Below are 21,613 nucleotides of genomic sequence, written 5' to 3'. Positions count from 1 at the left end.
GACATTAAGTTTTGAATTTTGGCGGCAGAAAGTCTTTCCTTAGTTTTCTCATGAAACCTTCTGGGGACAATATCTTCTTTAATGCAATTTAGATCAGCACCAGTGTCAAAAAGGGCAATGGTGTCAATTTCAAAATCTTTAGAGAAAATCAAAGTAATTTTGATTAAATATTTTCTTGTGGTGATTTGCTTTAAAACAAACAAAAAATCATTGGATATAGATTTAATGTTGTCAACATTTTGTTCTTCATTATCACCATCAGATTCTGGTTCTTTATTAGAATTTTCTTGTAATTGTCTTTGTAAAAGGAGTTGAATGGTTTCATAATCATTCTTTTGTTTCTCCTTTAAGTCCTTTATCTCGAGTTTAATGTCTTTTATTTCTTTTTGAAGATCTTGGATATTAGGAGTTGTTTTCTTTGTTTTCTTTTTATCCAGGATTTCAGTGAGATCATAAGTGTTCTTTTTAATGATTGGAGCTTTAGAAGTTTCTGCTTTACCTACTTCTAAAGTTTTTAGAAGTTTATCAAGATATTCTCTTTGGAGAGTAGGATCTTAAATGTGTTTGACTAACTCAAAGAAAGTTTCTTGGTCTTTGGTCAACACATTGATTTTCTTTAAATAGGATTCTGCATCAGAATCACTATCACTAAATGCAGATGTATCTGAGTCGATTAACTCATCAACCTGCAGAGGCTCACTATCTCCCGTCATGGAAGACTCAGAGTCAGAAGACTCTATAAGCAAAGGGGCTACTTTAGAGAGTATTTCTTCGTCAAGGCCAAGCTCATGGAGCTTCCTGTTCATTCTACAAAATTTTGCAGTGTGGCCTTTCTTTCCACACTTATAACATGTGGCTTCTTTGTAGTTAAAAGGGGGTTTTAGATTTGGCTCTAAAATCTTTCTTTTTAGAGAAATTGGACTTCTTATAAGGCCTTGACGGTTTCTTATAAGAAAGTTCTCTAAAATCTTGAAAGGGCTTTCTATGGCTCTTGGACTTGTAATGTTTCTTGTAAGGTTTTGTAGAACACTTACCATTACAATCTTTAGAGGTGGAAGTTTTAAAGGGGTCATAATTGAATTGCTTACAGAAACTGCCTAATTCTTGCTTAGACTTCCTAAGCTCCCATTTTAGTCGTTTCTGAAGTTTCAAATCTTGACAAATCTTTAAACCTTCTTTGTTAACAAAACTAACAAGTTCACCGTATGTGAGCTCATCATAGGGAATACGATTGTCATAAAGGCCTTTAATAGAATTCCTAACCTTTTCTCCTAATAGGGTAGGTAAACCTGCAAGGAATTTTTTCTTTCATGTTATATGATTTGCATCATCACTAAGGAAAAGTCTGGTGAAGAATGTGGTTTTGTAGCTTTGGAATTCACTAAGTTTTCTACATCTCAAGTTATGTAGTAACTCAGCATTTTTATTTCTAAAGTGAGAATGATCACCTATGAAGTGTAAGGAAATAGTAAGAATCAGGGTAGCAACAACATCCTGAATAAGATCATTCAATTCTTCTAAGATGGGTGCTCCATTTTCATCTGTTTGAATTTAATTGAGGATATCTAATTGTTACTGTTTGATGAGAAGATGATCCCACTAACCTTTTAGTTGACCAGTAAACCCAGCAATGAGAATTTCTGCAATGGCTTTGTCAGAAGTTCCCGACTGAGTTTTATAGGCATTAGCTGCCATAGTCATCTGTTACAACAATCCTAAGATGTTATATTCAGACATACCATCAATATTCTACTCATAGACATAAGATGCATTAAATCGCGATTTGTTTAATGCACTAGGTCTATTGTCTATGGCTAAATCAGGTGGAGACTTGACAGTAGGTAGGACTAATTCCCAATGGATTTTGTTGGCTTTAGGGACCGATTCTTCTTTAAAGGCTTCTATATCAGAAGAGGCTATGGACAAGTTGTCTTGCTCTAGTACTCTAATCTTACTAGATTGGGCACTATCAGGGGCTACCTGGACCTTACTAGAAGAAGAGGAAGCTTCTATTCTATCTAGTTGTTCTCTAATGGCTTTAGCAAAATCTGATTTTAACTCTTGAACAAGCTTTTGATTGGTTTTCGAAACCTGAAAAGGTTTGAAAATAGGCTCTTTAAGCTTTTTGTCAGAATCAGACTTTAATGTAATAGGAGAAACAGCTATGGTTGACTTTCTGGAATTGGTTTTCTAATCTAGTCAACTGTTTTCCCATCGTATTTAGATTAGCATTACAGAAATTATTCTGTTGAATAATGCTATCTAAATCTGTTTCTAAATCAGTAGGTTTATGGATTTTATAGGGTGAGGCTCTAATCTCGACAGGAGGTTCACCATGGTTAATAGTCAAACTTCTAAGAGGTGGATGCTCAGATTCTATGATTCGACCACTACCAAAAAGATTCCATTCAGCAATATTCGTTCTAACAGTAATGGGGTTTGATTATTTAAAAGGATAAGCAATATTGTTGTCTGAAGCATATATTTCAAACCAATCAAAAAATAATATATGAACTTGATGCAAATATACAAATTCATAATAAACTTGTTGGATTTCTTTTTTTTGGTTTAAGAAATGTTTGAAAAACCAAAGTCTTTTTTCTTTATTAATGTCAGAATAAAAATCATTATGAAGAAGAGTTTTGTCCAATTCAAAATCTTTTTAATGACATTAATTACATTTTCTGTGACTGCAGAAAATGTAGGAAAAGTTGGAGGAGAATGTTCCTTCTCGTCCTGTCTTTGATTTTGTTGACTACTAGTGTAGATAGGATGGGGAACACTAATGATATAGTCAACAGAATGTATAGAAGAATTAGGTATATCCGAAGTGGAAAACCTAGGTTGGCCTTGGAAAGGAAGATTTATAACAGAAGGAATTTTTGAAAATTTCCTTTCCAAAGAAGGGATACTAGAGACAGAATCCTTGTCTGAAAATCTAGATGAAGTAGATCTTCTAAAGGATAGTTTGGCTTTACCATCGGAATACTGAGTCACATTTTGCAACTCTGTATTTGGCTTAAGTTGTTTTGGAATCACTGGTGCAGTGGCTCCTTCAAGAATCCATTCGTCTGGAAGATTGACATCTTTCCATTGGATTGGCTTTGGAATTACAGTGTTGGCTTTAGACAGATCAGTCTGTAAGAGGAGAGTCTCTTCTCTTTTTGACTGGAATTTATGTTGCGTACTAAACGCAGAAATCATAGATTGTTAGAAATTTTAAAAATTAAGGCTACTGGGACAGATCCCTCAATCATATGATAATTATGAGTCTTGATTTTCAAGATCATGCTTTTCAGAATGTTTTTGTCTTTTAAGGAAACTGTTATGTTCGGATAACAGTCGAACGAGATAGGGCCTTTACAAAGACTCGATTCTATACTACTTAGTAAAGAATTATCAAAAGAGATTAATCGCCCATCTCTGAGTATGGCAAGGGTGGAAGTATCCAGACCTTCTTTAGTAAGAGGTTTTATGACGACTTGTATAAAGCCGATGTGAACATAATTAAAACCTTTATCTTTTAATTTCTTTAAGGAATGTTTTGAAAATAAGTGAATAGTTTCAAATGGCTTTGAAAGGGTTATGTCACGTTCTTCAATTTTTATAACATAATCATTCTTTAGAAAATCAAGCTTTTTTGTTTTGTAAATCATTTCTTTGGAAATCTTTGGTAGTTCCTAATTATCAATTGCTTTATTAAAGTCTTCAATTACAAATTCTTCTGAATTAACAACATTATTTGAATCTTTAGTCTTCCCGGAAGAAGAGCTAGAAAAAGAAGATGCTCTATAGAGTAGAGAATCCATGGTCAAAAACCTATGCCCTATTAATAGTCTTGTCGGTGTGACTACAATCCAAGGCTAAGAATTGGTTTTACTGCCCTTCAACCAAATCGGGACTTACAACCAAAAGCTACCAAGGCACCCAAAGGTAACACTCACCACACAAACAATTTTCAAACAAAACACAAGTCTTTAAACACAGTCTCTAAACTATATTACACACCCAGATTAGTCATAAATTACAAACCTCTGAATAAAGCATTAAAATGGATTAGGTATCCTATACCTAATAAAAAGAATTTGCTCCAGAAACTTCATGCTGCATTCATTTTTTCAAAATTTGATATGAAATCTGGATTTTGGCAAATTCAAATTCACCCTAAAGACCGTTATAAAACTGCTTTTATTGTTCCTTTGGACAGTACGAATGGACTGTAATGCCATTCGGTTTAAAAAATGCACCTTCAGAATTCCAAAGAATTATTAATGATATTTATAACCCTTTCTCTGAATTTTGCATTGTTTATATACACTATGTGTTGATCTTTTCCCAAACAATTGACCAACATTTCAAATATCTAAAGAATTTTTTCCTTGCCACTAGAAAGGCTGGTTTAGCCATTTCTAGTTCTAAAGTCTCTTTGTTTCAAACAAAGATCAGGTTCTTAGGTCATTACATTTCCAAAGGAACTATTACTCCTATTGAGCGATCTCTTGTCTTCGCTGACAAGTTTCTTGATAGAATCCTTGATAAAACCCAATTGCAAAGATTCTTAAGAAGTTTAAATTATGTCCTTGATTTCTGTCCTAACATCAATAGGTTATCAAAACCTTTGCATGATAGATTAAAGAAAAACCATGTTGCATGGACAGACGAACACACTAAAGTAGTTAAACTCATAAAGAGTTTTGTTAAAGATATCCCTTGTTTATTTCTTGTAAATCCTACATTACCTAAAATTGTTGAGACTGATGCATCAGATTTAGGTTATGGAGGAATATTAAAACAAAAAGAAAATAATAAGGAACAAAAAGTACAGTATGTTTCTGCTCATTAGAATGAATGTCAAAGAAATTACTCTACTATTAAAAAAGAAATTCTTTCCATTGTTTTATGTATATCTAAATTTCAAAGTGATTTATTAAATCAAAAATTTTTACTTAGAATTGACTGCAAAGCTGCAAAACATGTTTTAGAAAAAGATGTACAGAACATTGCATCAAAACAGATTTTTGCACGATGGCAAGCTATTTTAAGTGTTTTTTATTTTGACATTGAATTCATTAAAGACGATACAAATTCTATCCCTGATTTTCTAACCAGGGAATTTCTCCAAAACAGATAATGCCACCCAGAAAGAAAGACAAAGGCAAAGCCATTCTTAAAGACTCTGCTTCTCAAGCAACCTCTAAAGAAACCCAAACAACTCCCCTTAAAGACAAACTACTCTCTTCTGCCATGCCTATAAAATCTTGGATAGACATGATTGAAGATCAAGAAGCACAATCTAAAGCCATTGCCTCTCAAGAACAGGTAAAAGAATTGATGAATTCCATTTCAAAGTCCCCCGAGCTTATGCTCGCTTTACAAAGTTTTTCCCAAAATAAAGCTCTTTCTCCAGTTCCTGAGGAAGAGAAATCTGCTTCCAAAACAGTTTCAAAACCTTATTCTTCTAAAGAAATTGTTTCATGTGAAAGCTCTTCTTCAATTATTGTTTCTCAATCAAACCTTTCACAAAAATCTTCGGATTGGTTTCATAAAACTCATCATCAAAATGTTTTATCCATGGAAGATGGGTTTTATCATTCTGATCCTTTTCAAGCCATTTCAAAGATTTTCCCGAAAGGCTGGTTTTTCAAACCTTGGGATTTGTCAAAACCCCAGTCTTTCTACCAAAGTATTTTGGAAATCACTCAGTCTGTAAAGTTCAAACATTTCTTTCTCAGTGAATCCCACACTGAACCAGCCTATTCCACGGCTACCATTCTTAAAGTCTTGAGCCCAAAACAGTGGGGTGATGAACTCCACAAATTAAAAACTTTTCCCGTCGATTTCCAACAAAAATTAAAGCATTGTTTATTTTTCTCCTACTGGGACTATCAACAGGCCTGGTTCAATACATTTTTCATTCAAAACCCTAAAAAGACTCATTCTTGGTTATTTTTCTTCAATTCAAAAATAACCGTACAAAGCCTTCCAAACTGGTTCCAACAATGGTGGAACTACTTTGGGCCTAGCCCAGATATTATTATTATTATTATTATTATTATTATTATTATTATTATTATTATTAATAGTCATTATTATTATTATTATTATTATTATTATTATTATTATTATAATTATAATTATAATAATAATAATAATAATAATAATAATAATAATAATAATAATGACTATTAATTAACTATTGAAGCAAATTGTCTTTCACAAATATACAAATAAGTTTAATCTTAAATTTTATTGAAATATGAAAGTAAATTCATGCAGCCCTTCATACCGAAAACGGAGTACCAAAAATTGCGACAAAAGTTAAACTAAAACACAGCCGCACGTATAGCCACTAGGCTTTAGTCTAGTGGTTAGAACCCATACCTTCAATTGTGAGATCATGGGTTCGAACCCCACAATGCATTGTGGGAGTTTATTTTTCTTCTTTAATTTGAGTGAAGACAATCTTCTCACTTTCGAAATGTGAGTGGAGTAGACTTCTCTCGAATATTAGAGAGGGTAAAAATCTGAGCGGGCTATTCGAGCCTAAAAATCTAGATAGGCTGCTTTATATTTGATGTAAGAGTGGGACTATTAGCACTCCTCTAAAATCCTTTTGAAACTCCCTTTTCAATTATATTCCACTTAATACCAAAAATATCCTTTTTCTAAATAAATACTATTATCATTTATAAATCTTACAATTTCTAATAACTTTCTCATTCTTTTTATCTTAATAATTGTATTCTTTTCTTGAAACTTTCTTTATCAATTAATTTCTAAAAAAAAAATCTAATAGAAAAAGTTAGAAAAACCTTATAAATATTGAATATTTTATGGGTCCAATACAATTTTATACATATAAACTTTTGGTGCAAAAATTAGTTTGAGAATTCTTAAAAAATTATTTGTAGTGAGATAAAATTTTATTTAATTTATTTTCTCACAATGTTGTATCCTAATTTTGTTGCTATATATATTACAAGAGTATTGTTTTGGCTTAAAATTTTGCTTCTTAAATTTAGATTAATTAAATGATAAAAAAAAATTTAGATTGCTTCTTAAATTCAGATTATACTAATGATTAAAAAAAATTTATATTGTGCAAGCAAAATGAAATTGAAGAGAGAGAAAATATAAATGAGATTAATTCTATTTATATTTGTCCTTAAATGTAATTATAACATCATAAGAGTTTTATAAGATCAATGAAGGGGTGCCAATAGTCCAATTCTTGATGTAAATTACTCCCAATAATAATTTGATTTGTAAATATCAGCTGTGCTCTTGAGAAATAGTATCATGTAATAAATAAAAAAATAGTCGTACGCTAAAGTCAAATTAACTTGAAAACATACATAAAGAAATCTAAACATTGCACACAGCTTATATATTCTTCATCTTCAGGATAGCTAGGATGGACGACTGCAGTCTTCTTCTGTGAATATATTTGAAGTGTGCAAGCCTCACATAATTGAACAACCGGCAACAATTCCTGCAATGGGAAGTGCAGCTTCGAAAACTTTTAATGCCGCTTGCCATAGACCCTAGAAATCAATAAATAATTTAACGCGAAGAAATTCACTATCAGACTATAGATATATCAACAAGAAATTCACTCCAAGAATATATAAAAATCAACACAGCTCCTCAGCACTATATCCAAATTTATAAAAATGTTATGCACCAAATAAAATAATCAAGTGATTATTCAAAATTAATTAATCAAAGTTTAGTCAAACTCACCCTTCTCTCCCCTGGGATATTTGGATTGTAAGGAACAATTACAAGATGTGAAGAACTTTCTGAACAACTGTTCAAACTTGGCTGCAATCAATTGTAGAATCAATACAAGTTTTATAAATAGGCAATTAATTTCAAAAATTAAAATCTTCAATTAGTATATAGGTGAATGCTCTTTTAGAGCATCACCAAAAGACTATTCAAATAAAATGTTATTACTTATTTAAAGAGTCACATCAACATTTAAGGTTCTAAAACACTTTAATTAAAATTCTTCAAATAAAAAATAATTTTCTCTCTTCAAATTTGGAGAGTTGCTTTCTCCCTCTTCAATTTATATTTTATTATTTTTCATTAGAGAAAAAGAGAGAAGTGTTTTAATTGCTATTGACCTTTCCTTTAAAAAAAATAATTATTTGATTAAAATAATATTAATTTATTTCTATTTGAAGAGTCTTTTGGAGAATAACATATTTTTTCACCCTTCTATTTACCACATAGGTAAGCAAATAGATATTTGAAGAGTAAAATTTATAAAGACTTGTGGAGGTGCTATAAATTTTAAGAGCATCTCCAGTTTGCTTATCTATGTGGCAAATAAAATGGTGAAAAGATATATTATTCTTCAAAAAACTCTTCAAATAGAAATAAATTAATATTATTTTAATCAAATAATTATTTTTTTTAAAGGAAAAGTCAATAGTAATTAAAGCACTTCTCTCTCTTTCTCCAATGAAAAGTAATAAAATATAAATTGAAGAAGGAGAAAACAACTCTCTAAATTTGAAGAGAGATAATCATTTTTTATTTGAAGAATTTTAATTGAAGTGTCTTTTGAAATCTTAAATATTGATGTGGCTCTTCAAATAAATAATAAAATCTTATTTAAAAAGTCTTTTGGTAATGCTTTTAGAACATTATATTTTGAATTAAGTGTCAACCCCCTTGTCCTGGGCTTAGAGGGCCTTGTTTCGCCTTCGGTTTCAACTACTTTTGCTTCGAACGGATGGCACCCATTATACAAAATAAAAATAGTCATTCAATCCTATATTTTTAAAAATACCAAAAGACACTCCTACTATTAAATATATAATATTTTTCTCACATTTTTCTTTATTTTTCCAATAATAATCTTGCAACAATCTAAAAACATTAATTAATTTATCTATAAAAAAAATTAATTAGCAAATTACCAATAATTATCTGTCTAAAGAAATTGATATTTTTCAGACACTTGCAATAATCTTTCTAATAAATATTTATAAATAAATAAATTACCAACTTAAAGCTACATTTAATATCTTGTTATCTTGTTAATAATTTTTAAAAAATCATGTTACTAATTAATCCTAAAAGTAAAATAAAAAAATTATTTTACTTTTAATGTTAATTTTTATTTTACTTTTAATGTTAATTTAATAAATTAACATTTTTCTTTCTTTTCATTAGCATCACCAAGAATATTGTTGCATGGATGTTATCATAAAAACAAAGAAAAAATAAGGGTATAATAGTAAGGGTATTTTAAGATATTTTTTAAAATATAAGGATTAAATAAATACTTATATAGAGACAAAACAAATATTTACTCATAATAATAATATAATAATAATAAATACCTGATGATTGGGTAAAGGTTTCTTCCTCAAAGACTCAAGCAACGAGAAATTATCCACAAAATTAAAACGGACATGATTGTGATTGAGACTCGCTCCATCGCGGAAACATTCCAGGCAGATACTGTAAGCGGCGCTCCCGGTTTCAAAGCACTTCATGCAAGCGAAATACTCATTGGTTATGAAGATTTTGCACTGGCCGCAAATTGGCCTTCCACTTTTCAGTATATAGTAGAGAGTCAACACTTCCTTAAAATCTAAACCTCCGCTTCTATCGATGTCTAGTTGATTGAAGAAGTCACGAGTACGCATGTTCTCATCGTGTGCTTTCTGCGACATGAAATCTGAAAACTCCCTGTAACTCACCCTACCGTTTCCATCTTTATCCATTGATTGGAAAAATTGGTTGAATAAACGTCTTTCTTCATCGGTTCCAGAATTATAATAGGCTAAAGCAACCTTTCTCAACGCCTCCATTGCAGTTTCTTTCTTGGCTTAATTTGCCAGAGTTTGTGAGGAGTGAAGACCTTCTTATATTTTTTACTCCATATATTAATTATGCTAATTGATTAGTCTTTAGGGAGACGGGGATATTTCCACCCCACTATTTTTGTAAATCCACCCCACTTCTAGAAAATAATTACAATAAGTTCATAATATTCTTAAAAATATAAATTAAAAAAAGTTTTGTACAGTTAATATATTAAATTTTTCTATTAATTTTTTTCTTAGGTTCTTTTACCATTTTTTATCATAAATTTTAATCCAAATTTTATTTTACTATTTTATTATTATGATATAAAAAGACAAAATTACCCCCATAGAATATGAGCTATTGTATCTAATAATTTAGGTATTTAATTTTGTGAATTATAATCTAATTTTTTTAAATGAAACCTAATTGTTATTTCACTACCCTTATGTGTAAATGACATAAATTTGATAGTTCATGAATCTACATGAGAATTGCGCCATAAAGACACTATGTTAATTTAATTAAAAAATAATCATCATACTGATAAAGTTGTATTAGAAACAATGAGTTTGGTACAAATTAGAAAAATATTGAAGTTAAAGTAAATTCTTGATAAATTTACTTTATAAGGGTAAAATAGTCAATTTAAACTTATGTCAAAGCAATCTTTATAATCAAGTATGCTAAAAAAACTAAAGTCACAAAAACAAGTGAATTAAGATAGATTTAATTAATTAATTCTCCAAAGTTCTTCTTGATTTGAAAATTTTTAAAAATAATGTGCAACTGTTATAATTACATTTTGAAAATGGGGTTGATTTACAAAAATTGTGGGGTGGAGATATCATCACTCAACAATAAGGGGTCGGTGGTGATATTTCTAACCCACAAATTTTGTAAATCCACCCCATTTTTAGAATATAATTACAAAAAAATCTCATTATTTTTAAAATTTTCAACTCAAGAAGAGTTCAGAAGAATTAATCAATTAAATCTATCTTAATTTATTTTGTTGTGACTTACATTTTTTATTATATTTGACTAATAAGATTGCTTTAACCTAAATTTAAATTGACTATTTTATCCTTAAAGGGTAAAAATACCAAAAATTTAATTCAACTTCAATAATTTTTTAATTTTATGCAAAATTCATTGTTTCTAAATAGTTAATTCTACTTTATTAGTAAGATTATTAATTTTTAATTAAACTAACTTAATGTCTTTGCGAGAAAATACTCATTAAATTATTAGGCGGTCAACTTTATGCCATTTACATGTAAAATATTAAAAATTATTATAGTTCATTTAAGAAGTTATATTATAAGTCACAAAATTAAGTATCTCAAGTATTAGATACAATAACACATTTTTTTGGGCAGGTAGGTCATTTTATGTCATAAAGTAGAATAATTAAATAGAACTTATATCAAATGTACTTTAATAGTAAAAAACTTAAGTAAAAGAAAATATAAGAATAATTTAATTGATTAATTACTTTTTTTGTTGATTTATATTTATTAGAAAAATGTATATTTATTATATATTTTTTGTAGAAGTGGGGCAGGTTTACACAAATAATGGGGTGGAAATATCCCCACCCCTGAATATTTAACTTACTTTTATACAATTATTACAATATAGCCCCTCAAATTTACCACATTTAGGATACGACTCTCCTAGATCATCCGTTTCTACATTCTGGCCCTTGCCGAGCCAAAATCGTGATTCCACCTCCGGTAAAAGAGGTCAAATTCAAGTGTAGCATTAATAATTTTCTATGTTAAATTTAAATAGATCGTATTGAGTGTCTCAAAGAAATTAACGAGATTCAATATCATCACCACGATTTTTCACCTGATTTTTTCCTAAGAATACATCTCAAATAAGTTTTGAAAGTAGTTTTTCTAATTTTATAGGAGACTTTGACATTTCGTTTATCAGAAAACAGCTCCGATAAATTTAACTTTTTTTCTTTATTTTAATAATTAATATTGTTATTACCCAAACAAAAACTCAAATTCATCACAACATCAAAAAAGTCGGAGACATTTTATGATTTCAAGTCTAAAATAAATAATTTGTAACATGTTATTTCAAATATTCAATTAATCAGTAAAAAATTTTATACCAAAACTTATGTCTCTCTTATTTTTTTCTGCTTCGTCAATAATACATAAATCAAAATCAGTCAATCAACTATTACAGAATATAGAAGGCCTTGCAAATAAAGTCATCTGACCTAACCCCTAAACTGGGGCATATGTATATTGACTGGCAGAGTTCTACTCCATCATCCAAATTTCTCATTTGTCAATTCAAACAAATCAAACCTAAACGTACCCTACCCAGTTATTTTCATTTGGTGTATCAAACTTATGTCTCTCTTATTTGTTTCTGCTTCGTCAATAATACATAAATCAAAATCAGTCAATCAACTATTACAGAATATTGAAGGCCCTGCAAACAAAGTCATCTGACCTAACCCCTAAATTGGGGCATATGTATATTGGCTGGCAGAGTTCTACTCCATCATCAAAATTTCTCATTTGTCAAGTCAAACAAATCAAACCTAAACGTACCCTACCCAATTAATTTCATTTGGTGTATAAAACCAAAAATTTTCCAATCTATTAGGCCTAGAGAATAATGCAGATGTATGTTGGAGTTTGACACATTCATGAAAACGAAATTAATATGTATTTGCGGGTAAACGCTCATTTATTCTTTATATTTTGAGTTAAATATACGTTTAGTCTTTATATTTAAAAAATATATATCTAAGGAACCTCTGCTATTAAATATGTTATACTCTTACCTATACTTCTTATTTCTTTTTACAATAATTGCTTTGGAAAAATATTCTAGATGATATTAATAAAAAGAAAAAAATGATAATTTATCAAACTAACCTTAAAAAGTAACATGCAAATTTACGCATACCTTTATATTATTATTTTACTTTTAGTATTAATTTGGCAAATTAATTTTTTATAAAATAATTATTAGTAAGATTGTTGTAAAGATATTAAATATGGCTTTAGCGTTTAAGTTAGCTGATATTAATTTATTTACAAACAATTATTAGTAAGAGTGATGCACAAGTATAAAAAATATTAGTTCTTTCATATTGATATTTATTGGTCAAATTAATTTTTTATAGATAAATTAATTAATGTCAAAAATATCATTGGAAAGGTATTATTATAAAGGGATATTATCATTTTTCCACCAAAGGTATTCTGACACATCATGTCAGTACCACGGTTTGGTAAAACCATCAATTTACCACCAAACATTTAAACTGTTATCATTTTCCCACCATTCCGTTAAAACTTAGTTAATATGTAACGGAAAATTCATAAAATGTCAATTTTACCCCTGGAGCGTAAAAGACCATGTAATCAACCTTTTGTGAATTTTGTAATTAAATCATCATTTACTGTTCTTTCTTCTTAAAGGGCAAAAATTACCATTTATGAATTTTATAAAATTGACCGTGTGGTGCTACGTACTTCATAAATTGATTTAATTTATTTAATTTTTAAAGGGTAAATTTATTTATTTAATTTTTTGTGTAAAATTATTATCATCATATCAAAGATTAAATTGCTTCTTTTGCACATTCTTTTTTTTTCCCTTTCATAAATTGATTTTTAGTAGTAGAATAAATTGTCTTTAGCTCATCAATTTAATAAATAAATTTTCCCCTTAAAAGTTAAATAAATTAAATCAATTTATGAAGTACCTAGCACCACACGATTAATTTTACAAAATTCATAAAGAGTAATTTTTGCCCTTTAAGAAGGAAGAATAACAAATGATGATTTAATTACAAAATTCATAAAAGGTTAATTACATGGTCTTTTATGCTCCAGGGGTAAAATTGACCTTTTATAAATTTTCTGTTACATATTAACTGAGTTTTAACGGAATGGTGGGAAAATGCTAACAGTTTAAACGTTTGGTGGTAAATTGATGATTTTATCAAACCGTGGTACTGACATGATGTGTCAGAAAATCTTTGGTGGGAAAATGATAATATCTCTATTATAAAAGAAAAGAAAAAGATAAGGGTAAAAATATAACATATTTAACTACATGGGCATTATGAGATATTTTTTAAAGTATATAGGGATTAAACAAACAATTAAATTAAGAGAGGAGATACTTCCACCCCATTATTTGTGTAAACCCACTCCACTTCTAAAAAAACATTTACAATAAATATGCATTTTTTTAATAAATACAAATCAACAAAAAAATTTATGTAATTAATCAATTAAATCATTCTTATATTTTTTTTCTTACTTAATTTTTTTTTTACTATTAAAGTAGCTTTGATATAAGTTCAATTTAATTATTTTGCTTTATGACAAAACATGATCCACTTGCCCCAAAAAATATTTGTTCTTGTATCTAATACTTTAGGTACTTAATTTTGTGACTTATAATTTAACTTCTTAAACGAAGCCTAATAATTTTTAATATTTTACATGTAAATGACATAAATTTGACAACCTAATAATTTAATGAGTATTTTATCATAAAGACATTATGTTAATTTTAATTAAAAATTAATAATCATACTAATAAAGTAGAATTAACTATTTAGAAACAATGAATTTTCCATAAAATTAAAAAATTGTTGAAGTTGAATTAAATTTAGGTTAAAGCAATCTTATTAATCAAATATAATAAAAAAATCTACGTCACAACAAAATAAATTAAGATAAATTCAATTGATTAATTCTTCTGAATTCTTCTTTTTTTGAAATTTTTAAAAATAATGAGAATTTTTTATAATTATTTTCTAAAAATGGGGTGGATTTACAGAATTTGTGGGGTGGAAGTATCAACACCCGTCTTAGGGAAAATGATTAAAACCTCCTCACCCGCCACCCCCCTTCATTTTCACTAAATTAACTGCTTCTCTTTCATATTTCAAAACCTATAAAAGACCCCCGTTATTAACAGTTTCTCTTAACTTCAGACTTATGATTAATTTTTTAATGGATAATTAATTGCTGAAATTAATAAAAAGTAATCATACATCGGATTTTAAGGGTACATTAGTAAAATACAAAAAAGTTGAAAGTAATTTTTTCTAATTATAAGAAAACTTTGATGAATTTCAGAACAAGAGGAAAAAATGATTAATTTTAACAAACAACAGAGGGGGTAATCATTTTCCATTTTATATTTCTCCAACTTTCATGTATGCCTGGTTTTTTCAACACGGGAAGATTCTCAACTACTTATTGAAGCAGCCAAGTGTATGTGCATGTCTGCATGATTGAAACAAATCTTCTTGACCCCAGAATACTGCAATTAAATTCTTTTAATTAATTTTTTAAGATACGCTAATAGTCATGTATTTGGTAGCGAGTCTGCATAGAAGAATATGATAAACATATTGTTGTTTCCTTAATTAATAGTAATTAGTCGCGGATTAAGAAGTGGGAACTATATTTATGATGACGACATATTTGTGACATACATAGAAGATGCCCCGAGAGAATTCAACTTTCATTTATTAATCAATCAATTAAATTAGCATTTTGGTACTGTACACACCGAAGGGAAATGATAGTCAAATTTTAAAAGTTTCAAGAAGCAAAGAGGAGAAACTGGAGAGTCTTCACATTTGTTGGTATTAACGGGTTTTGTAACATTATAACAAAGAATTTCTTTTGTTATAGGCTACGGTGCATATTATACTTATAGTATATAAGTTGTTATCGCTACAATGTGGGGACTTGAACAAAAAGCCAAAATGGTTTATCTTGGACGTCGATGATAACTATAACTACTCTGATCTTCTAGCTAATTATAAAAGTTTAAAGGAGGTGAAGATCCATTTCCAAGAGTCGAGTAGTGAATCGACAATTGCATTGCAATTTCCATCGCCAGCAAAATTTAAATCTTTCTACACAACATGAAAAGTATAGTTATGTAACATAACTTCAATGACAAAGGGAGAGGTTGGCCACAAATTATAAAAAGATGTACAACTAATTTTGACATTCACCCGATTAAAGAAAAAACTTATGTTGTAATTGTACCGGTGGCTACCAATCGGTTTCATCATTAAAATAGAGTGTCTTGACAAAATGCTTATGAGCGTGTCTCATTATATCCCCCGAATGGCGAGTTGTCGAAAAAACGCCAAGGCGTAATTCATTATACGTTAACGACCTAGGTCCTTAGAAAACTTCTAAGTAAAGCGCCCAAAAGGCGAGCTTTGGACAAAACGCCAAGTGCATGACTTGAAAAAAAAAATGACCTAGGTCAATTTCCACAAAAATGACCTGACCTAGGTCCTTAGAAGAAAATTCTAAGTAAAGTGCCCAAAAGGTGAGTTTTCGATAAAATGCCAAGAGCGTGACTTAAAATAAAATGACCTAGGTCAATTTTTACATAAATGACCTAAGTCCTTAGAAGAAAATTCTAAGTAAGATACCCAAAGGCTGAGTCTTCAACAAAACGTCAAGGGCGTGACTTCAAAAAAAAATGACCTAGGTCAATTTTCATATAAATGACCTAGGTCCTTAGAAGAAGTTTCTAAGTAAAACACCCAAAAGGCGAGTTTTCGACAAAACGCCGAGGGCGTGACTTAAATAAAATGACACAGGTCAAATTTAACGAAAGTGACCTAGGTCCTTAGAAGAAATTTCTAAATACAACGCCCAAAAGGTAAATTTTTAACAAAATGCTAACGGCATGACTTAAAAAAAATGACCTACATCAATTTTCACGAAAAATGATTGGTCCTTAGAAGAAATGTTTAAATAAAGCGCTCAAAAGGTGAGCCTTCGACAAAACACTGAGGGCATGACTTACAAAAAAAAAAATTATTGAGGTCAATTTTCACAAAAGTGATCTAGATCCTTAGAAGAAATTTCTAAATAAAACACCAAGGGCGTGACTTAAAAAAAAAAAAAAGACCTATGTCAATTTTCACATAAATGACCTAGGTCCTTAGAAGAAAATTCTAAGTAAGACACCCAAAGTTGAGTCTTTGACAAAACGCCAAGGGCGTGACTTTAAAAAAAAAATGACCTAGGTCAATTTTCACATAAATGACCTAGGTCTTTAGAAGAAAATTCTAAGTAAGACACCCAAAGTTGAGTCTTCGACAAAACGCCAAGGGCGTGACTTTAAAAAAAAATGACCTAGGTCAATTTTCACATAAATGACCTAGGTCCTTAGAAGAAAATTCTAAGTAAGACACCCAAAGGTTGAATCTTCAACAAAACGCTGAGGGCGTGAATTGGAAAAAAAATGACATAGGTCAATTTTCACAAAAATGACCTAGGTCCTTAGAAGAAATTTCTAAGTAAAGCGCCCAAAAGGTGAGTTTTCGACAAAACGCTGAGGGCGTGACTTAAAAAAATGACATAGGTCAATTTTAACGAAAGTGACCTAGGTCCTTAGAAGAAATTTCTAAATAAAGTGCCCAAAAGGCGAGTCTAAGACAAAATGCTAGGGCATGATTCATAATACATTAACGACCTAGGTCGATTTTTACAAGACTGACCTACGTCCTTTTAAGAAATTTTTAAGTAAAACGCCTAAATAGCGAGTCGTAGATAAAGCGCCAAGGCATAATTCATGAACGCCCTAAGTCTGTTTTCACAAAAGTGACCTAGGTCCTCAGAAGAAAGTTCTAAGTAAAACACCCAAATGGCGAGTTGTCGATAAAACGCCAGGCATAATTCATTGCACATGAATGACCTAGGTCTAATTAATTAAAATTAATTTTTTAAGGAAAGCGCCTACTGGCGAATTATGATAAAAAGAGACCTAGGTCCAAATACGTAGAATTAATTTTCTAAGGAAAACGCCTATGGGCAGATTATGATAAAAGAGACCTAGGTTCAATTACTTAGAATTAATTTTCTAAGGAAAACGCCTACGGGCGGATTATCGTAAAAGAGACCTAGGTTCAATTACTTAGAATTAATTCTTTAAGGAAAACACCTACGGGCGGATTATGATAAAAGAGACCTAGGTTCAATTACTTAGAATTAATTTTCTAAAGAAAACGCCAACGAGTATTGACACGACTCAAAAGTGTATTACTCCCAAGTATAAGAGTGTCTAGTTATAATATAACCTGGTGAGTCTGGGGTTGAACCACAGAGAATTTTAAAATCTAGTTGTCAATTTATTAAACAAAGAAAATTAATTGTGGGAAAATAAATTATTTGAAAACAATTTAAAAATATGCTAAGGTTACGGGATCCACTTTCAGTATTCAAATTATAATTTTAATACTCTCTCATTTATATTTTGCCTCACTTTTACCAGTTAATTATTATATCATTTAATTCTGTGTGTGGATACATATGAAATAAAGTACCTAATGTGCCACATTATATTAATGTGTCGACATTATGTCAAAATACCACACAGATCCAAAAAATTTTATAAATTAACATGACATAAAAATAACTAAAAAGGAATAAAATAAACTTAAAAACTCATTTGAGAAAATAATAAATTTAATAGTTTGAAACATTGAGCTTTACCCTTCACCTCAACTTAATAAAATTAGCCACTCATATTGAAAGAAAACACAACACTCTTTTTATTTGATAAACTTTTTGAAATATATTATAAAGAAAATTGATACAGACGAAAAGAAACAAAACAAAAAAAGAGAGAAATTCGTCAACTACACTCTTGGCTATCACTCTCTCTCAGAACTCGGCTCCCTAACTTCTGGCCTCCTCATTCGCTTGCATCCCCTTGCCTTTTATAGGCAAGGGAATCATCTTCTTTTCTTTTATTTTATTAATATTAATATTTTATTTTATTTTTATATTATATATACATACTGAATTGTGTGATAGTCAGGAGGCGTGATGGCTTCCTGACCATCACCAACATGCTTGCAAATCATTTTTTTTTTATTTTTAATAACATCTCCTCGATTGATGAATTCTAAATTGCTCCAGCTGTCCTTTATTCCCGCTTTTAACTCCAATTTTATCTTTATTCCTGAAAAATATTTACAAAGGTCATTTCTTTTAAAGAATGACCTAGGTCTAATCACTTAAAATTAGTTTTGAAAGGAGACTGCCCACAACCGAATTACGATAAAAGACCTTAGGGTATTTCTTATTTGGAAAATACTCTAAGTAAAACATTAAAAGAAAATGATTGTCTGAAATGCCTAAAGACATGTTTTAAATAAAAACGTTCCAGAGTTAGTGTTGACGAGAAGAGCCTTGAGGCCAATGTCAAAAAGCTTGAAGGCAATTATTGACTAAATCTCCCAAGGGCGGATGTTGACTAAAACATCTAAGGATGAGTGTTTAAAGCTTTGGCTGATCTCAACCAAAATGCCTAAGGGCAAGTATCTATAAGAATTGACTAGGGTCACTATCTACAAAATTATTTACCATTAGAGCAATTCAGTTTCAAAGGATGACCTTTTTGAAAAAGATTTGATATTGCTTCTGAGATCGATGAGCACTCGAAGAGCTTCAGCAGTAGCTCGGCAAAGAACTGTCAAAAAATTCTCAGATACCATTTAGAAAGTCAAGTATCTCTTTTAAAAAGGTACTTTTACTAACTCCTTATTTTTTTGATTTTCAATAATTGTTAAATTAAGATAGATTGTAGAGAGGTACAGAGCATTGAATGAAATATGTGAGGTTAGTTATAGACCAATTTTACTAAGATAGGTGCTTTAGAGAAATTTTAAGCTTTGAAATTTAATTCGTAATAAGAAAATCCCAAGAAAAGCCTAATAAAAAATACTAAAAAAAAGTCTCACTTCTCAAAATTGAAAAGTAAGACTTGAGGGGCCTCTGTTAGACCAAATTATGAAAGGCCCAAAACCCACGAAAAATATAGGTGCAATAAAAAGCAACCAAGGCCCATTCTTTATAAATAATGAATTGACCTAGGTTCATTCTAAGTAAATGTCTAAGGGTGGTTCTTTAACAAAACATAAATGAGTGTTTCTACGAATAGTGATCTAGGTCCATTCTTCATGAAGAATGGCCTAGGTTCATTTTTTATAAAAAGGACCTAGATCCATTCTAAGAAAATGCCTAAAGGGCGGTTCTTTGACAAAACGTAGATGAGTGTTTCTACAAAGAGAGATCTAGGTCTACTATTTATAAAGAAAGATCTAGGTCTATTATAAGTAAAACACCCAAAGTGCGAGTTTTCGACAAAGTGCCAAAGACATTTTTCTACAGAGAGCAATTTAGGTCCACTCTTTTTAAATAATGACCTAGGTTTATTCTAAATAAAATGCCCAAAGGGCGAGTTTTCGATAAAGCGCCAAAGACATGTTTCTACAAAGAGCGACCTAGGTCCATTCTTTATAAAGAATGACCTAGGTCTATTTTTTTACAAATAATGGCCCAGATATTCAGCCACTACTTGAAAGTAATATTCTACAAAGGTTGCATACATATGAAATACCACAAAACCAATCTTCTTTATGGGGAACCCACACAAGAGCCGAAGTGCTCGACGCTGATAAAGGCCAAGAGCTCAAAATCAGGACAAATGGTTAAAGAAGACTTGTCATGAACAAGCTTGACACATAATGTCAGGTGCCTCTATGCACGAGTTTTTGCAGACACTTGTCACTAAGACAATGTCACATGTCATGATGGCACCTTCACCTCATGGATCAAATTGCCTATACAAAGACTAAGACTCCCCATTTGAAGATAAGAGAAGAAAGGGTAAGGAAATGTTGTCCTTCTCTCTCTAAATTCTCTCTCTACAATCAAATTTAAAAGGTTGACTTGAGCGTCAGAGGGTTATTATTATCGGCAACCCCAACACCCTTTGATAATTGTTTCTTTTTACAAAACAATTAATGACAAGGAGACACGTAATTTGAGACACTCGCCTCAAAGAAAAAAATAAGCCACGAAACTCGATTTAGAAGAAAGTCTGAAACACAAATCAATCGTTGTACATTGAGCAAAAATTTGCATCAACATGTTTTGCAAATAATTTTATTTGAGTAGCGTTCCAAATCCTTATACCCACTAATTCAGGAGCCATTAATAAATTACGAAATTTTATAAATTTAAATATTTGTTTAATATGTCTTATAAAAAGGCCATTAGTATTTATTTACTCTAAATTTTTTAAAAAAGATTTATGGGTATTTATTTATATTTTCAAAACAAATGTTATTATGTTAAGAACTAAATAAATTATTTTACATCGACTAATAAAAACTCAAATTTTAAGATTTTAAGAATGAAAATCAGAGAACTTATAGCCTATTTAAAAAGTTCAATTGTGTAAAATACCCATTATTTATTTACACTTTTATTTCATTATTTTCATATTATAATTTTAAAAAATTATCTACTAATATAAATTTTTAAATTTTAATAAAAACTCTCATTAACAAGTAAACAATTTTTTTTTTTTTACCAAAAACCTAATAAAAACTCTAAATGAATAAACTTTATTTGAGAAACTATATGTCTCAATCCGCCAAAATTATTAACACTTAAAGCAAAGTTGATTAGAGTTTTAAGTAGCACTACATATATTTTCAAGAAATATATTAAAACAAGTTAAACAAAATCAATTTTTAAAAAATAGAATAAAATATTGTTTCTTTTTTCAGTGAAGAAGGGGCATAAGCCCAGGGCCACAAAGAACCTTCAGCAAAAGCCTGACCACATACGGTGCCGATTTTCCATTCATCATAGGGTATATGTTTTATTCATTCTTAATTACATGAACACTAAATGTTGACATAGTTATACAATCATTCATCAGATACAAT

The 21,613-nt window shown here is 30.0% G+C and overlaps 1 protein-coding gene across 1 annotated transcript in view; it reads right to left on the bottom strand.

Moving 5' to 3' along the window:
* Positions 1-7,328: 7,328 nt before the first annotated feature.
* LOC102613415 (uncharacterized) overlaps positions 7,329-21,613 on the bottom strand; it is a 49,255-nt gene continuing 34,970 nt past the window's right edge. Inside the window, exons 2-4 of the mRNA XM_006489187.4 lie at positions 9,360-9,761; positions 7,744-7,824; positions 7,329-7,544 (exon numbers count right to left, since the gene is read on the bottom strand). Of these exons, the coding sequence (XP_006489250.2) occupies positions 7,464-7,544; positions 7,744-7,824; positions 9,360-9,761 (564 nt within the window). The 3' untranslated portion in view covers positions 7,329-7,463. The remainder of the gene's footprint in view (positions 7,545-7,743; positions 7,825-9,359; positions 9,762-21,613) is intronic.

The sequence above is a fragment of the Citrus sinensis genome, chromosome 1 (assembly GCF_022201045.2).
Source record: "Citrus sinensis cultivar Valencia sweet orange chromosome 1, DVS_A1.0, whole genome shotgun sequence".
Lineage (NCBI taxonomy): Eukaryota > Viridiplantae > Streptophyta > Magnoliopsida > Sapindales > Rutaceae > Citrus > Citrus sinensis.
Note: the sequence above shows the minus strand (reverse complement) of the source record. Positions and strands in the feature narration are given on the sequence as shown.